We start from the raw sequence: 27,049 nt of genomic DNA on the forward strand, positions 1-27,049 counted from the left end.
TCCTTTGTTCACACATACTGTACAGTATTTAAATTTAGATCTGAAATAGTTTTATAGGCTTCTGTCTTGCTGCTGGGACCTCTAACTTGAGTTCTCTATTTGGACTGGTTCATTCTTCCTCTTTTCAAGCTTTTTTAGTTTGCTCTACCTTTGGCACAGCTGGATCCCATTCATCCTACAGCTACCTGCCATTGCCAAGTCTTCACTGAGTTTCGATATTACTTGCTTTTCCCTAAAGCAGGTTTCAGGCAGACGTGACTGTGAATTTCACAATTGCTGGTTTTGTTCCAATCTTTTTTTTTTTAACCCTGTGGCTCATGTCTCAGTGATTACGCATTAGTTATTTTGCTTTGGGGCGAACGGCACAGCAACTCTTTGTTTTACAATTTCTTCATCTGCTATCCAAATGTATCTCTCAATTTTATTTATTTTCATTTTGGTTTCTAGCTGTAGCTTTCTAGACATCTTTTTCTCATATTACTGTATGCGCCTCTATATGTCTTTTTCAGGTGTACCTTTGTGTGATGATTTCGAAGGAGAGAAAGCTAAACTGACAAACTGACAAAATCACCCTTACCAGTGTAAAAAGTCCAACTCCAAGCAACATGGTCAGATTTCGTAGTGCGTGCTGGAGGTCTGCCAGGATATCACTCCCCTGTCCGGGCACACAGTCATTGAACAGGGTGAATGGCAGACCGTAGAAATAACTGAAGCCATGCTGGTTTGGATGGTGGCAGTGGTCCCCTCTGTGTTCACAGTTCACACCCAAGTGCCACTTACCTGCAGAGACACAGAAAGAAAAAGAGAGATAGATAGAGAACCAGACACTAAAAAACAAAAAGAAGATACAGGAATGTGAATACACACCAGCCTTTCACTTTGCTAAATTGTTTCATTTCAACATCCTCCTTTCTCTTGCATAAAAACAGTGTACAGTATATGCCAAATGCAAAACCATATGGTTTTTGTGTGCTGCCAATGCTTAGGTGTGAAAATGTTGATGCACCTACTACACTCAAGTTGCCTCCTTATGAGAGAGATAATACGTTTTGGGTGGTACCGCAGAGCGAGGATAGCCCTATAAACATGAAAGTCTGTCACTGAGTCACTGAGTGTGTGAATGAGGGATAAGGTTACACCCTTGGTCAGAGTTATTGATGATGTGAGTGTTGGTGCTTCCCCATTGGCCATTGCTCTTTCAAAATAAATTGGCGCCGACAGCCCTGTCCTCAAGGGGTGCTGACAGCCGTTCTGTTTATTATACATACATATTTTAATAGACAATGATTGCAGTTTTTTCAATATCTTCCATGTCATGTGACCCAGTGACTCCAAACTAATGCAATCTTGTATTACTACAGTATACCTACACTCACATTACGATTCTATCCTCTTACAGACAAAGCTAAAACAAAACCTGTCTACATGTAGTCTAACTGTTTAGCTTAGTTTGACACGTATCTTAAAATTTGACAAATTCTTGTAAACTTAGCTGCTGGCTGAGAGACACCAGCCCTGCCTCTCTACACCAGTGGTACTTACATCATTTTAGCAGAGGGACGAGGACAGGAGAAAGGACTGATACTGATTGATGTCTGTGTTCTTCATTCTTTCCAACTTCACTCAGTATGGTGATTTCAGGAATAATATTTATTTTATGGACATTTTGTTTCGAGTGAGATTATATAGTGTGTTGTTGTATCTTTTACTATTTCTGCTCTAGAAACAACATTTAATTATCTTTAAAAGATAAATTAATTCAAATCCTGTTCTGAATTTATTATTTTAAAAGATAGATAGATAGATAAATAGATAGATATATAGATAGATACACACACACACACACACACAGTATATATGGCACGTTGACCATACTGTACACAGTCCAGCCACATACTAGGTTTTGACCTAGTCTTGTTCTTATACTTTCTAAAACACACACGTAGTAGTAAGTAAAAGACCAAGAGAAGTTGAGCACAGACAGACACACACTCTATATTCCATACACCTAACTGGGTGTAAACAACCAAGTGCAATCCTGTACAGCTGACCAAGCTTCAAGTTCCTACATGATGGCGCACATCTGACCAGCTGAAGTGTCCATAACTCTGTCACCTGGGGGAGGGTCAGGAGACATTTCACAATGACAACCAAAGAATAAATGATCACATTATGTTACCTCACCCACTAAGCTGGTGGTGTATCCGTGTTGCTGTAGCCTTTTAGCAAAGGTGGTCTCACTGGGTGGCAGCCCTCCTGAACCTCCAAGGAACAGCAGAACCTGCACACGGCCTGTGCTACCCAATCCTAGTCAACACACATGAGCAAAAATAAATGGAACATACTGTCAAACATTGCTGTAAAAATATGACCAGAAGGCTAATTTTTGCACTGACAAATAAGTTTAAAGAGTATCTGTTACCTGAGCTGAGTGCGTAGCGCCCCGTCATAAATGCGGCCCGGCTCGGGGTGCAGAGAGGAGCAGCTGCAATGTGCTGAGTCAACTTTACCCCTTCAGAAGCAAGTCTGTCTATGTTAGGAGTTCTACAGGGACAGAACAGGTGTACATAGGTATAGTTAATAGGTAGAACAGAGACGTATGCATGTGGAGAGTTGTGCAACTGTATCTCAATGCTTGTGTGTTTAATACATTTGTGGTATGTAGGCTGTATTGCTATTGAAGCACAGTAGAGGAGAGCAGTACATACTTTTCAGCCAATAAGATCTATTTATGTATTTACAGTTTTGTCAACACATTTTTGTACGCATTTACAGATTTCTCTACCCATGTGCAGATCAATGTATGTGTTACATAATACATAATGTGTATGTAATTGTATTGTATGTTTGAAACTCTTTTGTTGCTTCTTGGCCAGGACTCCCTTGAAAAAGAGGTTTTTAATCTCAATGGGACTTTCCTGGTTAAATAAAGGTAAAATAAAAAAAATAAAAATTGTATTCATTTACATATTTGTCTACATGTCTGCAAATCTCAAAACACTTGAAAATCTGAATACAGATTTGGAGATTTATTTTTACACATTTACAATCGGATTACGTATACACGGATTCTTTTACAAATTTGCAGATTCTTGTAGACATTCACAAATCTCAATACGCATTTAGAGTTTATTTTACACATTTACAAAGCTGATTCCACACTCACGGATTGAGATACACAACTCTCCATATACAAAGCTTTGCTATAATAATGCTCCTATAGAGACATGTAGATAATAAAAATGAATACACATTAAATTCCAGGAATCAGAATGAGAGAAGAAACCTTTTGACATAATATTTAACAACAGAAATATTGACATACTACAGACATGATGTAATAAACAGGCTGTGATGATGATAAAATACATTGTTGACAAAGAAAAGTTGAAGTCAGAAATAAGAAAGAATAGAAGCAGACAATGGGTGAGAAAACAATGAAGAAACGCAGAGAAACAGCATCATACGTAACACATTTTTTACAACTGACCTGATGGTGTCATTACCGTAGCATCCTACATCACCGATGCCCAAGTCGTCCACCATCATCAGAACAAAGTTGGGCTTCCGGTCTACCTCCTTCCCTGTGACATCTCTCCCTGCTGCCAGAAGCAGATAGAGAAGATGTGCCAACAGGTGGGACCTTAGGGTGAAAAATTAAGTGAATATTAGTCGATTGATCAATCCTCAGAAAATTAATCAGCGACAATTATGAGAATCCTTTAATCATTCAAAATATAAACATTCTCTAGCCTCAGCTTCTAAAATGTGTGCTAATTTCCTCTGTCTTATATCAGTGTTAATTGAATATATTCAGGTTGGTCAGACAAAACATTTCACTTTGGACTAAATTGTGAGGGTCCGCTTTGGCTACCCTTCTTCCCTGACCCTCACCTGACTCCTGAGAAATTTGCCCCTGTACCCCAGCCCTCTCAATTGCTTTCTAAATTTTACTAACTTATTTAAGAATTATTAATGATTTTTAACAAAGATAGCCTAACTGGTTGTTGAGTTGCACTAAAAGTGCAACGAGATCAGTTTAGAAGTAAGCTACTCAAACGACAAGGAGAACACATCGACATTTATAACACAAGAATGACACACAATGTGGCTGTGGTTAAGTCAGCTCCACCGACTGAATAATGGACGTTAGTGACATCATCTATTAGTGACATCATCCATTGGTTTGTGGACTACTGTTTTGAAGCCTTGAGTTTGGCAATTTGGCCATCGCCATCTTGTTTTTCTTTTGTGTGAAGATCTTTCAAAGAGAGGCTGGAGCTGGGGAGGATGACGTGACCATCCCAATGGCGCTACGCTAAGCTAAATGCTAAAGAAAGAAAGTTTCTAATTTTCAACCCTTCTGAAGCGAGTCTTAGTTTTATAGTAAACACAGACCTCTGGGTAGTGACGCCATTAATCTGCATGTACAGCAGTACAGAAAGTCAGCAGACTTTTCCTTAAGGGAACGCTGAACAAGACGTTTTAAGGCAACCAAAATGTTACAATTAACTTTGATGTAAAAAAAAAAAATAAAATCACACAGTGAGAAGGTCAACTTTTGACAAAAAATATGGACAACACCGAAAACAAGTTCACAGTGCCATGGATACACATGAGGTAGCTGCTAATGAGAGACTGGCTCGGCCGAGTCATCCTCCCCAGCTCCACCCTCTCATCCGAAAAGTCGGCGAAGCCACGCCCTAAAGGATGCCCTGCTTTAGGCCTATTGTCTATTTTTAAATAACCATAGCGACCATAACTTACTAAATGAACATCATGCTGCATTAGGGAAGATTTGAAACTTGCAATTGAGACCATAAATTAATTATGAAAATGTTTACTGAGTTAATAAATCAAGTGAGAACTAGGGTCATTTTCTCGTAGACTTCTATGCAAGCCAACTTCTTTTTGCGGTTGTGGAATGGCCCTCTACTGGAAATTAGATAGAATGCAGGTTTAAGGCACTTCCGCATTGGCTTCATTTTTCAGACCCGGAAGCGCCGTCTATATTAACGTTACAACATGGACATTTGCCTCTTCCAGCAGGAACTGATCTCCCAGGAATGATTGATCGACCCTGTCCTGTGTCGTGCTGGCTGATGTCATCTGACAGCAGTGAATGCGACGCAAAACACCTTGCACTTTTTAAGTAGGCTAAACAAAAATAAACGTTTGCAAGTAGATATATAAAAGTAGAAGTGGTAACTAGCAAATGTGCTAAGTGTGAACACAGTCTGCAGCCTGCCAGATAGACGTATCATTTCGTTACTTATTGTTAGTTCATTCAGCTGGTTTTACGGTAGTTCAGTCAAAAGACATTGCATGTGCTGTTGTTTTAAAAAAAAAAAGGCAAAGGTAAACCTGCCACGTGGACTTACCTCATACCTGCACAATGCACTGATTCATTCACCTAACGCTACAAGCATGTGTGCATAAGAGTTAAAAAATTTGACATTCCCCCGCTGCTGAAGCCATGGAGAGAGGACGCGCCTCCTTGTTTGACTCTACAGTATTGACAGGCTTATGAGCGCACAACCACATTTGCCGTAATGTATGGAGTAAATGCGCACAAAGAAATAGTTAGATATTTTAGAGCAGTGGGTCAAGATCCCTCAAATGGTTAAAGTGATAAGAAAGAAAGAAAAAAGAAAAGAAAAACAACATAACACAAAATAATGTTTTTTTCTCTGAATGCATTCTTTGACCTCCGCAGGTATACTAACAATCTTCCAAGAAGAACAAAACTAGAAGAAAAAAACTGCTCTTCAGGTGAACTGTTCACAACTCATGTCCACACAAAGGCCATAACCTGTGATTGGAGGACACATAAAGAAGTGACTTTGGGAACCACTCTTTTAGAATTTCCGCTAAATGAACCTCACAAGTCTTCCTCAATCACAGTTGGCATCCTGTGTTTTAGTTTCCTGATGCTGAAGGAAACAAACAAGTATTGTAAACATGCACTCTATAGGTATCCTGCTATTTTATTATATCCCATTCATACTTATACATGCATGTTTTTCACAGGGGTGGAAAGTAACAATGTTTATAACTGTGCTTAAGCATCGTTTTGATGTATTCATACCTTACTCAGGATTTCTATTTTGTGCCACTTTACTTGTTCTCCACTTTTTAAGGAACACTTACTCCACTAACTTTTATTCCACTAAATGTCTCTGATGGATGTAGTGCCACGTACTTTGTAGATCAATACTTAATATAGCTTACATATGCTATAATTTAACATGATACTGTACATTGCTCATTGCTGTAGTTTAAACCACTGATACCACCTTTTTGCCTTGTGATCTTTTATAGAAGGCAATGTATACTCTTGACCCCTCAGCACAGGTTGTCTGAGAGTTGAGAGCAGTTAAACCAAGCAGTGGTTTTGTTCTCATACTGGGTCATTTTAAACCATTTTTAGAGTTCTGACAAGTCAAAACTCTTGAAGAAAAAAAGCAAAAAGTCTGCAAAACTAAACTCAATTTAGTATTGCAGTAATGTTTTGTCTTATTTGTTCTTGTCTTGTCTTGTTAGTTACTTTTTACATCTATCTTGTGACCACGTGTGGCTTTCTGATCACTGGTGTAAATAGCCCAACAGTACAGGAATAGTAGGTCGACATGGACCGGCTATACATTAAACTTCTGCGGTCATAATACAGTCCATCAATAATCTTCATAACAATACCACTTTTACTTGTAATGGAATTACAAAAAACACTGGCATTACGGTACTTTTATCTGAGTAAAATGATTTGACTGCTTCTTTTACTACTGGTGTTTTTATGTGTTTACCCTGCAGACACCAACGCAGTTTTATTGTTTCAACCATTAAAGATAATTAAGTCTGATTTACTTATAATAAAATCAACTCCATTACTGAGTCAACATCAAGTCGTCACAGCCGCTTGCAGTGCTGGGTTTAATTAGGTGTTTACAGTTGACGTGGGTGTAATGGCTGGTGGGTATGAAATTAATATGTGCACATGTACAGCAATCTTGGGTGTATATGTTTGGTATGAAAAACCTACGCAGGCTCCCTCGTTCTACTTCTAAGGGCCTCAGGTGTGTGTCTTTATGGACCTGTCAGCATCAATCATTCACTAAGCTCAAAGCTGTGTATATGAGTTTCCTTCTATAAATTCATGACATATTAAACATTTCAGGTCATGTCTTGTGATGCCCTTTCTTCTCCTTAGCTTTCTTAACTTTCAAACAGCTTGCAGGCTCTATAACGTAACAAAGAAAGAGAGAGAGAGAGAGAGAGAGAGAGAGAGAGAGAGAGAGAGAGAGAGAGAGAGAGAGAGAGGTACAAGCAGCTGCACAAACTTTACATACAGTAAATGTGTTTTTTGATCAATGGAAACAATTATAAATTATGTATGTATTATATATATATATATATATATATATATATATATGTATGTATCTTAACTGTAAAAATACCAATACTTGAATATCATTCTTTAACGTCAGTGACGCATTATGCAGTCCTTTTGGACTACTCACAAACCAGACAAAAATATTTGGCAGGGAAATAAAACACCAACTCCCACGAAAACTGTTTAATTGACTCCTCGAACATTATTTACACATTTCCAGAAGAACAACACAAGTGCCAGATGACAAAAAATGAAGACAGATCCTGCACAAAATAAAAAATTTAAATAAAAAGGGTCACTAGTCTGAATCAAAAATAAATTGTCTAAATACGTTTAATGAATCAAGATGTATACAGGATAGGAAAGTGCTTCTCCCATAGAGATTGTGTTATTCAAATCACCTGCAAAGCATCTCTGTTTGTTTAACCGTTTACGTTCTGACGATGACATTTTCCTCTCTGGAATACTCAAGAGGCGGTATAAGGCAGGACTGGTCAGCGCCACGATTGATGCCTTGGCATTACCTGGGAAGTGCACTTCAGGACCCAATAAGTCTACAATTTCCTTGGTTTTACATTCTGGTTTGGATGCAATGCTCCAATAGTTTGTGTTATAGTTATGTTTACAAGGAATGGGACTGTTTGGGAGTGGACCATAATGCTCAAAACACAAGCATTCCTTGTGCCATTTTTTATCGATGTATTGCTGTTTTAATCTCATTTACATCAAATCAGTCCGAGGCCAGTAAGGTTTCTGAATGTGCACTGCAGGACAGCAGAATGCTTTTGTTGATTCCTATTTAACTTATTGGAGTGCTCAAAGGGGGCAAGTACTGCATTAAAAGGAGGAAGTTTTGTTTTGAAGGCATCAGTGGCTATATCTGAAAGCTTGTTATTTAGTGGATATTTTGTGCATTATCACTCCATGCCATTGTAGCAGATGCAGTAAGAGATTTCAGACACACCATCCGCTTATCTATCACAGATTACAGGATAAGAAGGCATTTCAAACCGAGCTTTGACCCTGCGTCCAGCCCACAGTTTATACAGTAGGATTAATCAATATGTGACATCACAGACTATTAATATTTCTCAGCTTGAGGCTAGGCTGTTAAAAACAGTCTCTGTCCTGTATTGCAGCTATATGGTGCTTTACAAGTTACACACTTGACATGCAGTACTATGCAACCTCTATAACCCTATTTCAAAGTTTAAAGGGAGCAGAGCAAGTACAAAACTGCAAGGCAACAAAAAGACATTCAGAAGTTAATATTTTTTGTGCTACAGTCGCAAAAAAAACTGTTGGGCTTTTTTTCTTCTTGAAAATGCAGTAGCGTTGCTTTTGAGCCATTTCACAATAATATTCACAAAATACTACAGCAAACAAGTTGACCATAGACTATCTGTGTCAGCTCTGAGGCACCACTGCTAAATGTAAAATTCATATAAAAAAAAATCACAGGTGAATGGTGTTACGTGGTAATATGAATGATACAAAAACACTGTGACAGCAACTGGCTTGCTCAAATAAAGAGACACACAATAAGGATACTTATACTGCTGAAATGTGAGGCTGTTAAAAGAGTTTGGTATATTAGTTAAAAAGTACTGGAAATTAAACAGCAACCAACCCACTGTGAACAGCTATATAGCAGCTGTTAGAATAATGTAACAGATTCACATACACAAGCAGTTTAAGGTGAGGCTTTTCAACCACCAACATGATTATGAATGAATTAAGATCATACATTCCTCAATTGTCTAGTATATTTTGATACATTCAAATACTTATTTGCCTGTTTTCACGTTTATTGTGCCAGCTCTCTCCCTGTGTGTCTGTAGATTGGTCAAGCCAGGCTGTGTCAGTGAAAGGCACTATAGAAATAACTGCATCACAATTAGACTGACACATACTACAACAGAACAAGGTCTAACACACTACTACATGACTTCTTTTGAATTTTTCCATTTCAGGTGAACATTCACCCATTGACAGAAACAGGGTTGGAGTAGACTTCACTTCACCTCATCTCAGTATATACATATGATATGTTTTAATAGTTCGATCAATTTGAAATGAATGAACTGAGTTTGTATCATTTTTATTTAGTTTTTGTTTAACTGGAAATTCCACTCTTTCACTGTAATTTATTAAACTGACTGAGGAGAAGTGGTAGTCACCCAACCGGATTTAAATCTTAGCCCCTTCACCAACCCAAAAAAGACACCCACACACAAACACACGCACACATACAGTGATATCAGTGGCCCACCTATAATCCTATTCTATTTTTTCCTTGCCAGAATCCAGGAAATACAGTGGTAGTTATTGAAGCCCCCTGTTATCCATCTACCCTGCATAAGTACTGCAGACAATTACAAAAAGAAAAAAATGTTTTACTTAAGTGACTGTTGCCAGTTGATTTTCAAAACCATATGTGTGGCTCAAATAACAACATCATTAGCATAACAAAAATCTACTTTTAAGAATTCAGTACAAAGTTAAACGTCTACAACATCCATGACGGTCACTGGTTTATACTCACACTGAATAACTAGAACTGGATAGTAGCCATACAAATAAAATAAAAAAGGCAGTTCTATAATTTAGCCACTTTATGGTTAATTTGAGATTTAATCTCTTTAATGTCCACTCTTAAAAAATTTATGGATTTGGTTCAAAGTAGAAAGTCTGTCCAATCATTTAATAAATTCCTATATTCTAACAATCATACAACCCCTAAGGTTCACATATATTTACTTCCCACATATATGCACACAAACACACACACACACACACACACACACACACACACACACACACACACACACACACACACACACACACACACACACACACACACACACACACACACACACACAAATTTGAACTCACATTTGCACAAACACACATACAGACACGCACAGGTTCACACAGACCAACATACACACATACATACATACACATGCACACACAGCCCTACTCTGGGGCCTCACAGTAATTTAGCTCTGCAAAAGATAGAGCCTAACAGTGAGATTGCCACTTTGCTTGCCAGTAGTTGGTCTAGGCAGTCATGCGATCATTGCTGGTCTAGGAGGAGTTCAGCAGGTTGCTTAGGACTGCAAAAAGGAAGAAAAAAAAAGGTTAGAACATTTCAGAGTACTGTATGTGTTCGATCTGTGTGTTTGTATCTTCTTAAAATGCATTATATCTGTATTTCTGTGTGTGTGTCCTACCTTGGGGATCTGCCTGAGCCTCGGCTGTATCCGCTTTGCGTGCAGCTTCTGGATCTGCTTCTAATAACAGAGATTGACAAAGTCAAATAGACACAAAAACGCGTCCAAATGGAGCCCATAAGTCATCAAATGTCAGTTTAGATTTCACAAGCATTTAATTAACTGACCATAAATTATGTGTGACAGTGAAAACACCCAGGGGGGAGTTTCCGAGCATGTTAATATTTCTCGGCTTTAATTGTTTATCACCACCATGAATTTATTTTTCATTTTTTTCTGGTGTGAAACCTTAAAACTACTTGTTCATGTGCAGTCAAGCCTACCCACTTATTGTAGCGCTGTACTTACTGATTACATTGTTGACAATCCTCACTCTCTACTGAGGGAGAATCATTCATATTCATGAAGACTAAATACATGTATAATACTAAATATATCTAGAAGTGATTTTTTTATTCAAATTTAAAATATTTGAGAAATACTCGCTATTAATAGTCACAGTATAATCCTTATTCTGAATCTGACTTTTGCCCTACATTGCTTCAGATGAAAGACCTATTGCTCATGTTGACTGTAAATTAAAACTTTGCTGAATTGGTAGTATTGATATGCAGGGTGTGTATGAGTTGACTGCAACTAACAACACTCTCTAAGGGATAAAGCTGAGTCTGCTATGTCTCAAAGATAGACTGCTGACCTTCAGAACTTGTAATATTCAGACCAAAATTCACACACACACCCCACCTATGTCTCACTGGAGCTTGGCAAAGGCAAAGTGTTACTTAAGATGCTAGCTTAAATCAAGATTGATATTCTGCTATGGTCCAAGTCAACCATATGCAGTACTCATATGCTGCACCAAAAAAACAACACAATATCGCCTTGCAGATCATTATTCAAGAAACTAGAGTCTAAAGGAATTGCTTTAATAAGTGCCATAATAAAGCAAATATTAAGCCTTGTGTGCAACAGTTAGGTATCATGTTTTTTTCCCACTTAGTTAATTAATTAGCAAGATAATTACCCTGTCTATTTTTGAAGCACAGCTTTTTCTGCTGAAAGGTGAAGTATCCAACGATTGCTCCCACTACAGACAAACAAACTGCAACCAGGATGCCTACTAAAGGGCTGGACCTGGCCTCTGTAGGAAACAAACAAATAAAAAGATAATTGACACTGGTGCATCAGAGCTGCAAATGTATAGTCAACTTTGTCAATATCATTTGAAAAACAAACAAAAAAAACATTTAAACTCTAAACATATTACTGTGAGCATGCTTTATTATACAGATATGACTGCACTGTGTTTAACATCTGTCAGCGTAACAGCTACTTAAAGAGATTGTAATGTTCAGTATCAACACTGGGTGCCATTTTGCAGTTGAAATAATTGAGCAGTGAGGCTCAATGACATGACATAATGTGTGCGTGCGAGAGAGATGTATCATGTAGTCGTAATATTTTCTGATCCCATTTCATTCACCTACCTAATAATCTAGACCCCTAAACACAGTGAAAGCATAAATATATCTGCACCTGTAACCCAGTTACTAGGACAACACCGATCTGTATAGTTTTCATGCTGTGTCATAGCACACAGCAAATAGCTCTCAAGCTGTCATAGTCTGTTAAAGGCACACAAACAAATGCACTCATTAAACCTAAAATGCCATGATGACAATGGATCTTTCATTTATATACATAAAAAATACACCACCACAAGATTATGCTATATTTTACTAAGATAATCATATAAGGTATTATCAGCAATTTATAGTACAGTGCACTTGTATAAAGTAACATAAGATGCTGATACTAGTGCAAATATCACACAATTAGTTTGTACGTAAATGTTAATTATTTGTTATAATATAACTAATAATGAATTCAACAGATTTGATTAAAGTAACCTATACATAGGCTAACCTATAAATATATATAAACTAAAGATTTAACAGCAAATGGCAGGCGTCTACACTACATGTACTTTGTGCAGTATTCAAGGTTTGATGTAGGTGCATCACCAGGTCATATGAGGCAAAATTATGCTGCTAAAGCCTTTTGAATTTACTATAAATGAGGAAGGAAGTAAAGATTTCAGACTAGATTATAAGGTAGTGCATGGTTTGATGCCTACATTTAATCTGTAACTTTTTTGTTGTTGCAATTTTGAACTAAAAATAGAAGAAAAGAAATCAGACAAAAATGGATTGTATACTGTAAAATTGTCCTATATCATTGTTTTTCCTCATTGCATCTCTTCAAAAAAGTAGCTTTTTATTGTCCCTGTAGTGGATTCAGTCAACAAAGAGTAATAACGGGCGGGATATGCTGAAGTGGCAAAAGAGAGAAAGATGGAAGGGAGGAAGGATGTTGGGTGTGGTGGGTGAGTCACAACTTAAGCACACAAGAAAGAATGAAAGAGTAGTGATAAACAAAAGGTGAGAAGAACAAGGGACATATATTAGTCAGAGAACTTGCGTGACTCAAGATAAATAAATAAAAAAGGAATGAGTCAGTGAAATTAAGTGGAATAAAATTGGAAAAGGCAGTGAGTCAGTACAAGAAAGAAAAGGTGGGTAGACACGGACAAGTATGAACATGTATATGCACTAATTCAGGACACACACTATGGACACACCAGTTTGTTTGGTGCAAAAAGGCTGCATGAATACACACACCCACACACACATACACAGACAGTGTAAATACAAACATAAAGCGATAAACTGACAGACAAGATGCACTATGGAAAACACAAATCAATGGTGACCATATGTGGTCAGCAACCACAACCCCTATCACATTACTGAAAGATACAATGCCGAGGTCAGAGGAAAATCTATAGTAGTTTGTCAACATAGCTAAAAGTTAGACTTTTAGAATGTGATGATCTAGACAAACTGATCTATGACTTGTAATACTTACACAGATTATTGTATATATCATTGAAAAGAAATAGAATTGGAAAGAGGTGTTCTTCACCCTGTCTGACAGCCGACACAGGCAATGTGAATGTATGCTAAAAACTTTTAATGATTTGGATAAATAATGCCAATTTAAGATACAACCACCCCATTTGCCTCCTTTGCCTGTAGTTCATTAGTCATACGAAGATATTTATTGAAGTTTAAAGGAAAGTTCAGAAAATGTCATGCAGCAACAACAACTCTTTGCAATACACAATAAAATAGGGCAATGCTTATGCATGTTTGGGGCAGTGCATGGGTGGGTGGAATAATGTGTTAATGTGTTAAAGTAAAGAGAAGAAGGATTAACTCACCGTTGGGTTTAGGTTTGTCTACTGTTTAGAACAGAGAACACACAAATACAGTTAACAACATGAAACAAACTGGTTTAACACTATGGGAGTTACATTAATGTGACACAAGGAAAGGTTTATTTAAACATGCGCCTGTATCTGGATCCCTACTGTATCTGTTTGAAAATCAGGAACGGGAGTTATGTCCAAGCTTGAGAAGTAGCACCTTTGACAGATGTAGCGCAACTGCACTTGAGAATTCAAGGAAAAATACTCAGAAGACCAGTTTCGAACATTTTTTGAACTTAAACAATAGGGGAGAGGCTTTTTCTGCTGAGTCTTGTATCCTGTTTGTATTGTCAGAGGCATGCCAGTAATATCCTGTGTGCTTCACCAGTTTCTCAAACTACCTGAGCCCAACTACAGCTGCTATGGCTGCAAAGCTATGTAGACTGGGATTTGGACTGCAGATGGTGTGATGTGATTATTTTTGTTGTTATTATACATATTTTGACAATTAACACAAAAAAGTCTTACCATTTCCTATGGCGCCAGCAGCATGTGCTAAAAAGAAAGAAAAAAAAAGAAAGATGAGTAAGGAGGATGGGGATAAAAGGCATTATCATTCCAAGTTTAAATGTGTTAATAATGCATGTAAAGCACAGAAAACGATTATTCACACACACACACACACACACACACACACACACACACACACACACACACACACACACACACACACACACACACACACACACACACACACACACACACACACACACACACACACACACACACACACACACACACTGCATGAAATGTCCCTTGTGTACACTCATAGAGACACCTTTATAATATCAGAGCAATAACATATCTGTGAGAGACACACACCCTCTATGTCTTTCTCTCTGATCTTTGATTCGATACATATGCAAAACAACCCTGTTATCTACTTCTGCGTTGCCTGTCTTTATATGCCTGTGACATCATGGCTGCCCTCTACCTGCTTCAACATGACAAAGCCACAAATAACAGAGCATGAAGAGTGCCTCTCACTAGATTAAAATAATTATACGGACATAGATGAATCAGCTTTCGGATGGGAAATAAAGGGTGAACACTGCGAGCCATCAGTGCTAAAGTGTTGCTGTCAAATTGCTCTGTGGCTAGTGAATAGGTTTTCTCGACCCAGGAGGTAAAACGGGTCAATTTGTTCTCTTGTCATGGGAACAGAGCTCATAAAATTAGAACAGCACAAGTACATAGATCCATCAGAAGAATGTCTAAAAGCATGTTGTATGAGGTGTTGTCTTGATGTTGTACGAACCATTTGGAAGAGTTACTTTGTAGTTTTCATGCCAGACTAAAGCCAGTTACACCAGGTGCATAAATATGACAAAAGCAAGAACAACTTAGATTTACAGACAATGTTGAATGGTGAGATTAGTCTATTTTGGCTCAATGCACAAATATCTATGGATTCAATAAGCTGCTTTGTTCCAATTAAGTAGCACAGGAAGCACAACGGTGATGACTGGTCTAACTAAGTCATGTTTCTATATTTATTAAGTCATTAAGTTTAGGCTTACTAGCTCAAAGTATAAAACCCCTTTATGTAAGAGGCATTATTCCTTAGAGTTGAGATCGTTCTGATCCCAAAGACATCCAGTTACTGCGGGGTTAATATCACCGTTCCACATAGTTGCAAACAGCGTGCAGAGTGATAAAAAAGGCATCCATGAGATTGTGGTGACTATGAAAAAAAGTACAATTCCACTAGGGTTGTGTGTGATGGCTGGCTGACATCACGATGGAGAGCCACCATCGTGAGGCCCCCCCCCCCCTCCCCCCTCTACCTTCTAGTAACGTTGGACACAGCGGTCTCGAGTGAGAGAGAAAAAAGCGTTAAAAGTGGAACGCTATCAAACTTTCCTTTCTCCCCTCATTGGACTAAGTTTGTCGACACTACTCTGTGCGTGCATCAATAAGTAAGTCTGAGGTCCTGTAGGTACGGGACGATGTTATGCAGGATTTATGACTGTACATTAGCAACAGTAGGCTAATTCACGAGGGTGCTATTTTATGTGTGAGCTAATATTGCGCATCTATTCATGTGAGCTGCAAGAGATATGTTTCTGTTTATTGAATGCGTTATTCAGTGCAAACATAACCGAGAATGTAGTTTAATCTCAGTAATGATGGTATGTTAGGTTATTACTGTCGCTCTGTTGAAGGCAAATGTCCCACTGTACTGTCGTTATGCAGATCAAGGACATCTGATTGATTTTACTCCACCATAATTAAGTGAAAGTAGGTCAAATTGTAAAACCTACCAGCAGGGCACCATTTACAGAGGGCATTTAAATGTATCTCTAAACGTTTCTATGTTAACTGTTGGCCCCCGACGACGATATCATCGTCCATCACGATGTTTTACTGTAAACATCGTCAACTGCCAATTTAGGGGACATCGCCCAACCCTAAATTCCACTAAAACTGAACTATGTCTTTACTCGTGTCTGTTTGTATTGCTAACTGTGTACCCAAAGGTTCTTGTGCATCTTTACATACGTTTTGGTTATTGGTTACAATGATGATATCAACAGTAATTGTCATAAGAAGTTACTAACCCCCAGAACGGCTCCGTCCTTGGCTGTTCACTGCATTCTCTTTTCCTGCCAGAGCATCTTCCAGGTTAAATCCTACATCTGAAAAAACAATATCAATGGTGACAGGAATGTAATATCAATCCCCCTAGGGGAAATTTACCTTTCACTGTCCCGCCCAAAAGGGATATATTCCAGATGTTCACCAAAAACATGTAATCTCTTTAACACACTATACTACGCCATTGCATGTTGAACTTTTTAATGATAATATCAGCCATCATGGAAGCTTTCAGTCCCTAATGGCCCCTAGAGTGAATACCTTGCAGAGGTGTCCTCGATAAGGACTCTGAAACACTACCTGCTGCAAGGGTGTGACAGTGATCTTGGGAACTTGTGTTGACTTAGATTAAGGCATATTATCTGCCAGAAACAATACCATACCCTGACTCTATATAATTAGGGAAAACCCAAGTGACTAATACAACAGTTTTAGGCGGGGCAGGGCAAGGTAGGATCAGTGAATTATTTTAGATAGAACCTCAGGGGCACAGTTATCCACTGAGCTATTTTTTCATCTAAAACAAATCCTGACATTAAATCACAGTTAGTAAGCTTTCACTTTGTAAAGCACCATTTGTCACACATGAATGTTAAATAATAAAACCATATTGTAGAGCCAAGTTTTACTCCAATACTAGAATTCTCCTGCTTTCATTTCTATCTATTTCTTCTTTTATACTTCTCTGGCCTTTCCATTAACCTCACTCTCCTCTCTTCTCTTTCCCTTTGCATCTCCCGTTATCTCTTTTCTTTTTGCTTTTACATCTCACTCTGCCTTTGCCACTTTCCCTCCCTCCCTTTTCCCTTTTCTCCTCTCCTTTCTTTATCCTACTTTACATTTCTCAATTATTTTCCTCTTGTGACCACCGTGCAAGAATGTTTCTCTGCCATTTATCACATGGAAGAAATCTTCTACAGCAACTGATTAATGAGGTAAAATTGTGTGCGCCAAAATCCCACCTCATAACCTTTCTATGTGACTTGTGCTTTTTGGTAAAAAAAAAAAAAAAGCACATCTGTTTCCCATTAATTTGTTCAGAAAATGGGGAGTTGCAGCAAAATTAAACATTATATCTCATGAAAGCAGTACATGTACATTATCTTAAATGATTGATAACACAAAATTACTGTAACAACGATACTTTCATGAGTATTCCTGGGGTCAAATGGTGACACAATGGAGATTTAATATGTTTTGACATATTGTAGTAGGTCTAGAGTTTGAGGGAAATACACAACAAAAGTATTCAGTCAGTTTAGCTCAAACACAATCCATACAGACAGAGCTTCAAAATTTCTCAATTCAAACACAACTGCTGATACTGTTCTGTGATTTCCAAGCTATTTCCCACTCACAATAATGTCATGTAATGCTCCTACAGTATGTAGTATTTCAACATTTCCATCTGTCCCAAGCGTCAATTAAACGTTAGTTGCTGCAGATTCATTGTTACCTTAGTCACTGACATAAGTGGCTTTTTATTATGTTGTCCTGAAGTGCTCTTGCATGATGAAAAGAGCTTCTGAGTCATAAGCAATTATTTGTGGTTTATATAATGTGGCTTTGGAAATTGTATAAATGAAATAAAAAAATATTTTTACCTGCATTCACCTTAGCAACAATATCTTCTGTTACTGTTGGCAAAGACAAAGAACAGAGACATGGTTTGATGCAATTACAAAAACAGAAGTGGTGTTTTCTCATATATCTCTATCTCTCTCTCTCTCCTCTCTCTCTCTCCTCTATCTCTCTCTCCTCAATCTCTCTCTCCCTCTCTTCTCTCTCTCTCTCCCTAGTTAAAAAATAAGCTGAATTAATTCATCTTAAATTATATAAGCACCCATAGTTGTAACTGCTTTCTAAAAGTTTTCACAAAGGAGATTATGTGAATGTTGATACTATGACACAACCTGACATGTTAATTAGACAGAATGTAGCAGAACAAAGTTGCAGTGCCTGAAGTTTTACAAACATATTTGTACATTTTCCCATTGTAAGGTATATATATGCCAAAGAGGTGAGCTCATGTACAGAATACATGTGTTCAGCTTTTTCTACAACTAATCTTTATATCTGTGTACTTTTATTTCACACCGACAAGTTACACACTCCAATCCAAAATGCCTTAGAATGAAGCAATTTATAAGTTCTTACCCACTGTCTCTCAGTGCTATTCTTTACCAGTGTAATTAAGGAAAAAACACGGAAACAAGCATGGGAATTCTTGCTTTCACGAATTACTGTATATCAGTGGCACCAGAATCCTTTTTGCCTTATTTTCCAAAGTGTGTATAATATGCACCAGAGCATCTATATTCTTACTTGTAGGGACAGGGACCTCTACTTGTGGTACTACAGTTTCATCACCAGCTGGATCAGCAAGTGTTTCCTCATCTGCTACAGTTGGATCTGCTGCAGGTGTGGCTTCAGGTCCACCCTATTAAAAATGTAATATATAGCATATAAACATGTTGTAAGGACACATTAACTCCTGAATAATATCCGTGTACACTTTCTAACACTGCTACTGACCTCCTCCTGAGCAGGTGTTGCACCAATGCTTGAGGTAACTTCCTCCTCTCCATTAGCTGTTGGTTCCTCAGCCTTTGGATCCTTAACCTCTGGATCAGCTGCAGGCTCTGGACAGGAGAGTGAAACAGAGGGAAGGGCAAGTATTAGATCATTGACATGTTTTTATCATTCATTTACCCAAAGTGTTATGACATAGACTGTGATGGCTTGTTTTATTGCACTGTTAAAAAGAGGTTGAAAAAGTATTGGGCCACACCTTTGCACATTGACAATGTGAATGGAAGGAGTAGGTAATACATAGAAAGGGGAAATTCATGGAAGAATTGCAGAACTTGATTGATTGAAATCTTTATTTAAACATGGAAGGCCATGTGCAAATGGAGAATTTAGGAACTAAGGCATTATTTCTGTTAGTATTTAATTTGTGTCAGAATAATCAACTGAATTAAGCACACAAAATGTTTTTATATATATATATATATATATATACTTCAATTTCACAGTATTTCATTTTCAGTGTGCATATTTGAACACCTAGTAATCACCTTGTGTTGCAGCTGCTTCTGCCTCAGTGTCTGCTGGTTCTGGTTCCTCAGGTGCAGGTGTCGCTGGCTCTGCATCTTCAACCGCAGGAGTCACTGGTTCATCGGCTCCATCTTCATGGTCAGCAGTGGGCTCAGGTTTAAGCTCAGTTTCAGTTTCGGGCTCAGGTTTGGCCTCAGGCTCGGGCTCAGTCTCAGTCTCAGGCTCAGGTTTGGCCTCAGGCTCAGTCTCAGTCTCGGGCTCAGGTTTGGCCTCAGGCTCAGGATCAGTTGGTATTTCCTATATTCAGCACACAATATACACCTTATACATTCACATAATGATCAAGAAAAACAAATCTCTAAACATTTATAGTTAAGAAGGCCCTCCTGTAGTTAGGGGGTTTTAAGATAACTTCTGCTTATTTATTAGTGCTTCACCATCTCTTTCTTTTACTAAGCACAACTGATTTGCAACTGGAGCTATGCTGAAATACAAAACTAAAAAGTCAGTCTGAAAGGGCAGACACAGAGGTGCGAATACATTTCAAGACAATAACATAATGCTACATAAAACTTTTTAATATCCAACTAAGAAGTAACATGACACATTTTTCAGCCATTTGATACGTCTCAGATTATCAAATAACTGCCTAAGGATTTAGAACTAGATTTTCTCCAGACTTCAGAGAGCTTGACTAGAAGCAGATGCAAAAGCACTGTTACCCAGAAACACTGAATAATTCAGGTGGCCCAGAGCTGGACAGGATTTATAGATAAGATAAGATAAGATAAGATAAGATAACACTTTATTGTCTGTTCACACATAATTTATTCTTGCAAAAGCATTACAAACATCTGTAAGGTCACCCTCCAGTAATCACCAACAAGACATGATACAGATTATTTATGTTTTATGTATATATTGTGTCAGTACTGCAGTTTTTAAAGGGCTTAACCCTTTAAGTTGTGCTCCTGGCTATGCAAGATAGTTTGTCAGAGTTTGGAATAAGGACGAGGTCTAAAGGCAATAAAGTTTGCAATGTTACAGTAACCCAGACTGAAAATAACTATTTAATATATAACTATATTCACCTTTACATTATTGACCACATTAGTCGGACCTGCACTTAAAGTATGTCACTTGTTTAGGTATCTGTTTTTCAAGACAGTCAGTAGGCTACATGATGGAACTTTTGAGATTTGTGATTTACCAGGAGACCTCTACTCAGATAAAAGACAAATGAACAAAATAAATAAAGAATCAAACAAAACAAAAACAAAAATATTCTTATTCTTTACCCCGGCTGTATGGTCAGTTTCATCATCATCTGCGGTTTCTTCATTGACCTCTGGTGCATCTGCTTCAGGGGCTGGGGTCTCAAGAGCGACTGCCTCCTCTGTTGGGGCTACTTCGTCTACACAGAGATGTGTAAAGAAAGAAATCAAGACAATAATTAAATACAGAGCACCCATACAGGGATATACTGACTACTGACATATCAATTTAAAAAGACGGAAAAATAAAGGTCTGTCCTGAAACCCCGGTGCTTCAACAAACATCACACAACTGACTTCTTATGACTTTGAAGGCTTAAACTTGACAACACAACATCCAAAACAGACTGTATTGACCATTATTTTGTGCCCTCTCTATTCACAAACAAATAAGAGTAAATATTATAACTTAAAATAGAACCAATAGAATGTGAGACTGGTAGTGATTAGTGTAACCATTGGTAATTAAAAGCAGCATGCCTTATTCCATCTGTTGTAATTTAAAACCATTAAAGTCACATTCTCTCACACAACTATCACGAATGACACACACACACACACACACACACACACACACACACACACACAAATACACAGAGCCACACCCTGCTCTGATTGGTCCCTGATGTGAACGCTCCAGCCACAACTGGTTGACAGACGCATCGATCACGTCTCACCTGCCTCAAAATCCTATGAAGACTCGACCTCAGTACTGGCATTGCAACTCTGTACTAATGAGAAAATACAAAGTGCATGTCTTTGTCATTCTGTGTGTGAGATGAGCATGGTGATTGTGTGTGTTTGAGCCAGTGCTGTGAAATTCCCCTGTTGCACGTGAGAAGCTGAAACAGCAAAACTGTGCTCTGACTTGAGCATTCCTTGCTCTGCTGATTTCAGCAGCACCCTGATGCTGGTTCACCGGGACAGTACCTTCTTCCGAATACGAGTACCAACCAATAAATAAAATATAATAATTTAGAAATGATGGTATTAGTGATTCTGTGCTGTCTGTTGGCAAAACTGTATTTAGAATGGATTGAAAAAGTTGAAGAAAATTTACAGGAAGGCAGGACGGGTGCCAAAATACTACTGGAAAATTAGACATACATGTATATTAATACGAGTCGTGAGGTTTTGCTGCTCAGTATCACAACGCTCTTCCTTAACATGTCAAAGAAAATAATTCTTGAACATTTGCTCATTGACAAGAACATTTCCATTGAAGGATCACTGTTTGCCAAGTGAGAATGTAGAATCGCACAAATACATACATACGTGTGCAAAAGCATGGCTTAACACACACTATACATGCACAGAAATATGAATATAAGACATGCGCAGGTGCATGGTTACAAATAAAAAAAACAAGCACTGTTTTTCCAGTGAATGTCACCGTACGAGCTTATCACCCAAGTTAAACAATAATCGGTGCCATCAATGGTTTCTTAAGAATCAAACAGCATTCCGAGTTGGATAAACAGGACTGCATCTGTGAGTACATGTATGTGCAAGTGTGGTGCTTGTGTGGGTGTTTCTATTTCACGATCTTACGACTTCCTCGGAAATCACTGCCTCAACCAAACGTACCGTGGCACAACATTGAACCTGTTGAATAGTATGAACTTTTAACTGACATTTTATTGTTTATTTGTCAGACCAGGGTCTCTGTTAATGTGTGTATATGTATTTATGTTTTCGCTAACAGTAAATGTGGAAATAAGTCGGCACATTTTTTTAATGACATTGTGCCTATATGAACGTGAGTGTGAGGTATGTGGCTCTCATGTAACACATAGTGTGTGTGTGTGTGTGTGTGTGTGTGTGTGTGTGTGTGTGTGTGTGTGTGTGTGTGTGTGTGTGTGTGTGTGTGTGTGTGTGTGTGTGTGAGAGAGAGAGAGAGAGAGACTGCCCCCCATACAAACTCTCTTTCTCTTGCCACTCTATAGAACATTCTGTTCCCATCTATCAGTTTGCCACTTCCTCCTCTAACTACCTCCGCTACAAAGTCCTATACAGCCCCCCACCCACCAACACACACATGCATGCGCAAACACACGTGCGTGTCTGCGTGCATATAAACTCATTAAAACACCTTTTCTTCTCCTTTCAGTCCAAACACACAAACAACCCCATGTCCACACACACGTAAGGCAAGTTAACTTTCACTCGTACACTTTGAGTAAGTGCTGTCCTGTTTTGTGTTAGTGCAGCAGTGAAACAAATTGTTGCACATCCAAACCTCTCTCCCTCCTGCTCTTGCTTTGTTTTTGATTTTAGGACTGTCTCCCCCCTTTCCTCTCTCTGTCTCTCTCCCAAACTCACTTTGTTTCTCTGCCACTGCTTTCCCTTGAGGGTGATGAGTCATCTCTGCGTCTCTGACATGGCTGTACGCTATTGTATGAGGCTGTACAGCATGTGGAGTGTTCAAAAAGGTCCCCCAAAGGAAGACTCTTAAGTCAAACCAGTTTACACGTGTGGGAAAATCATACTGTCAGTAACATTATGTTATTTTGGAAAACTACTAAAGTGGTTTGATAGATTGATACGTACACTCCATGGCCCCTTTATCAGGTAGAACTATTACTGTACATGTACAAGCTGATGCAATCCAATACAACAGCTCTGCCACATATTCTATATTAAACATATAGCCTAGTTAAATGTATAGCTCTCTGACAGTATCAATCAAAACTGAACATTATTGAAAGGTCAAATGTATGCCTGAGCTGTTGTATTAGATTGTACAGGTGTAGCTCATAAAGTGCAGGTATCTTTCTATTGAATCATTTGATTAGTAGATAGTAAAACTGGAAGCACTATCAGCAAGTTACATCATGTTGTTGGTGAGCTACTATGACAACAGCCAATACAGTGTGAAAACTGCACTTGAAGTGTTAGGTTTTAAACGCTTCATGGAAGTTTTAGGGCTGTAATGGTGTTTGATGCCGGTGCCACTGTTTTGATATCCCATGGTTGATATGTGATGAAACTGTTCACCATGGCACCTGATGACACTTCTTGGTAAGCCTGATAATAAAAAACTGAATATATTTCTAATTTCCGTCATGTTCAACAAATGAGTGAATATTTTTCTTCTAAATCACTGCACTTTTAGTTATGCAACACACAGTCCACATTACACAAAATGGAGTCTGAGGCATATTATTAATGCCAAAGGGCGAGGAACTTCATTTTCCGACTCTTTTGGGTTTCTGCCGTGAGTTTGTGAGATTACCTGCGTGTGATTGAACGAGTAATATTGCATGTACATATACCAATAACTAAGCCTTGCCCCGTAACAGTACACCAGAAACGGTGTGTGTGTGTGTGTGTGTGTGTGGGTGGGTCAGGTGATACAACAACACTTTAACTGCACATTGCTTTGTCAGGTATGATTCTATTGTGTGTTTGTAGGACAGAAAGTGCTGTTTACCCCAATTATGCACACCTTTAAACTATCCCCATGGGAGAAGAGAGAGTGTGTGTGTGCATGTGTGTCTTTCATTAAAAGAGTGATTTACTGTATGTGTTGGTAGTTGAAAGAGTAAACACACACACACACACACACACACCTGGCACACATCACACAGCTCTTTTTGCTTTCATCTTCCTCTAACACACACACACACACTCTATAACTGACTCATACTACACACACTCACATTAATGAAGCACTCACATACTCCCACATGTCCTGTACATTGAAGTCATACCCCACACCCACCCACATACTCTTTCACACACACACACACACACACACACACACACATATGCTGAGGGCCCTGGGGGAGAGGAAGGCGCTGAAACTAGTTGTGTTGTTGGGTGTTGTCTACAGCTGGAGCTGGATCTAGTTACTGAGACACTCCCTATCCTTCACTTCTATAGCTTACACACACCGTGAATGATGTGCACACATGCGACTGACCTAACAATCCATCATTTTCAGCGAGCAAACACCCATGGAGATTTCCTGTGTCACAGTACACCAGAACCCATTGGGTTTACAGTGAGGTTACAGTTCAGCATTAGAAAAAAGTGTGTGTGTGTGTGTGTGTGTGTGTGTGTGTGTGTGTGTGTGTGTGTGTGTGTGTGTGTGTGTGTGTGTGTGTGTGTGTGTGTGTGTGTGTGTGTGAGTGTTTAAGGGTGATTCCTCTCTGGTGGTTTGTTCGTTTGATAATAAAACGTGAACCGGTAGAGTGAGATTACAGTAGATCATAGCCAAGCAAAACCAACGTTCAACTGAAATGTTGTTTGCATAATGATGATGAAGCTCACTGTTGCTCTGACTATCTTTCTCACTCTATCCTTCCTTGTATATCTCTCTGTTTTCCCTTTAAATCTGATACATTTCTCTTTTATCTTCTTCCAACATTTCCCGAACTTTCCCTCCATCTTTCCCAGTGTCTGTGCTTTTCTCAATGCTTCCTTTCTCTCCCTCAGTTTTATTGCTCGTTTGAACAATCTAAAATCATTGCATGCTCCGCAGGGAAGGGCAGGGGCCCATGGGCCAGCTGAAGAAGAAGGAAGAGGAAGGAGAGAGCAAATAATGAAGAAGGATGGTATAGAGAAGAAAATGAGAGGAAGGACGAGAGGAAGAAAGACTTGTGACTTTTAAAAAAAGCATCAGGGATCAAATAAACAGATAAAAAAGAGGAAGAAGGAGGGGTGAAAGAGAGAAAAAAGAGGGAAATACTTATGTAAGGATAATGGGCCCACCACACCCCTGTGGGCCAAAACTCATGTCCAAAAATATATGGCCATATTACATGACACACCTATTTCACTGATGGGCTGCAGGTCGTTGAACAATCCGCACAGAAGAAGAGGGCAGAGCTGCTTTTATTCATTCAGTCAGAACTGAGTAAAACAAGCCGATTACAGCCACGTAAAGGTGAATTGAATTGGCATTCCGACAGGGAGGCAGACAGGCTGGCAAAAGAGACAAGAGGAAATTGCACTCGTACAGACACATATATGAGACGTGAGGCAAACGGAAGAAGAAGAGGAGAGAAAAGGCAGGAGAGAAAGATATAGGTTAAATCCAGAGGGATATGGATGAGGGAAAAAGAGACAGTGAGATGAAGATGACCAACACACAGACATATCAAGATAGACAGACAGACAGACATGATAGATAGATAGATAGATAGATAGATAGATAGATAGATAGATAGATAGAATGTACGTGCAAACAAAAACATCTACATTCAGCTGAAGGCTGGGCTGAATTAATTGAAAATAAATCATTACCTTGTGCCTTGGCGCTTGCCGCCAGGAGGCTTCCTAATAGCAGAATCCACAGGTATGACATCATGGGAACACGGTGTTCTGGCTGCGATTGAACCGGGGCTCAGACTCTCTTTCCTCGGCCTTCCAACAGGTCAATTAACCGGCTTGAAGGTTTCAGGTGGACCTGGAGGGCGTGCGTGTCGGTGTGCCGGTGCGTTCTTGCGCTACGGTTCAAACCCGTGGTGTCTCCAAAGGTGCTCAGATGCTCGGCTCAGTGCGCGCCGCCGCGGATCCTTTTGTCTGGATTTGAAGAGAAAAGGTCCAGTCTTTATTAAGGTGGGCGGGTCTCTTCTCTCAAATACAGGCAGGCAGGCGGACAGAAGGGCTGTGTACGGTGCTGCTGTGAAGGCATTACTTACCCTCTAATGGGTAGGGGTTTTACCATTACGATGCTATGACTGTTATTTGGTACTCGTCTTTATCAACATCGATTAGTGCGAGAAAAAGCTCAATTATGCAGAACAATATTCCAGTCGTCGCCCTTTCAGATTACTGATATGAAATTGTAATTGTGCCCCTTTCATTTTAGTCCATAACTGACATGATCCATCCATCATGTTTAAAAAAAAAAAAAAAAAAAAAAAAAAGAATTCTCAACAAAATCTCCCCTATCAGCATGTCTAGGCCTATACAATGAAACATCTCCATTATGATTTGGCTACGATTTAGGGAAGTCTGTGCTACTTTCTTACAGCCTCGAGGCTATGATTGACTTGGATGTATTAAAGTAGCCTAGGCCCTATCGGGTTTCTGAGAAACACTGAATTAATGGATTTGGAAATGTAAGGCTTTGGTCTGTTTATAACGTTAAATTAATGTTAGGTTTTTATTTGAGAAAACCTCACATGACCTCATGCAAACCAACCAGTAG

At 38.8% G+C, this 27,049-nt stretch overlaps 2 protein-coding genes across 3 annotated transcripts in view; both read right to left on the bottom strand.

Annotated features, from left to right (window-relative positions):
* Window positions 1-5,488, bottom strand: part of arsh (arylsulfatase H) — an 11,354-nt gene extending 5,866 nt beyond the window's left edge. Inside the window, 5 exon segments of the mRNA XM_028591100.1 lie at window positions 578-780; window positions 2,185-2,307; window positions 2,423-2,544; window positions 3,491-3,643; window positions 5,382-5,488. Of these exon segments, the coding sequence (XP_028446901.1) occupies window positions 578-780; window positions 2,185-2,307; window positions 2,423-2,544; window positions 3,491-3,643; window positions 5,382-5,386 (606 nt within the window). The 5' untranslated portion in view covers window positions 5,387-5,488.
* Window positions 5,489-10,291: 4,803 nt separating this feature from the next.
* On the bottom strand, window positions 10,292-26,427 carry si:ch211-39i22.1 (proteoglycan 4). 2 transcript variants are annotated; one of them, XM_028591425.1, is made up of 12 exons: window positions 26,140-26,427; window positions 20,914-21,029; window positions 19,636-19,912; window positions 19,091-19,197; window positions 18,881-18,995; window positions 18,160-18,192; window positions 16,519-16,596; window positions 14,426-14,452; window positions 13,910-13,930; window positions 11,651-11,767; window positions 10,627-10,686; window positions 10,292-10,509 (listed from the first exon to the last, which is right to left on the bottom strand). In XM_028591425.1, the coding sequence occupies exons 1-12, from the start codon at window positions 26,201-26,203 to the stop codon at window positions 10,481-10,483; spliced, it is 1,044 nt and encodes a 347-aa protein (XP_028447226.1). In that variant the 5' UTR covers window positions 26,204-26,427; the 3' UTR covers window positions 10,292-10,480. The 2 variants fall into 2 exon arrangements, with proteins under 2 accessions (XP_028447226.1, XP_028447227.1); XM_028591426.1 differs by lacking the exon at window positions 13,910-13,930.
* Window positions 26,428-27,049: the final 622 nt, after the last annotated feature.

The sequence above is a fragment of the Perca flavescens genome, chromosome 11, assembly GCF_004354835.1.
Source record: "Perca flavescens isolate YP-PL-M2 chromosome 11, PFLA_1.0, whole genome shotgun sequence".
Taxonomy (NCBI): Eukaryota; Metazoa; Chordata; class Actinopteri; order Perciformes; family Percidae; genus Perca; species Perca flavescens.

Excerpts from the sequence above, each read along its gene's own strand:
- si:ch211-39i22.1 (XM_028591425.1), bottom strand. The coding sequence starts at position 26,203 with ATGATGTCATACCTGTGGATTCTGCTATTAGGAAGCCTCCTGGCGGCA. Across the intron at positions 21,030-26,139 it reads GGCAAGCGCCAAGGCACAAG|ACGAAGTAGCCCCAACAGAG; the intron begins GTAATGATTTAT and ends ATCTCTGTGTAG. Across the intron at positions 10,510-10,626 it reads GGCTCAGGCAGATCCCCAAG|TCCTAAGCAACCTGCTGAAC; the intron begins GTAGGACACACA and ends TCCTTTTTGCAG.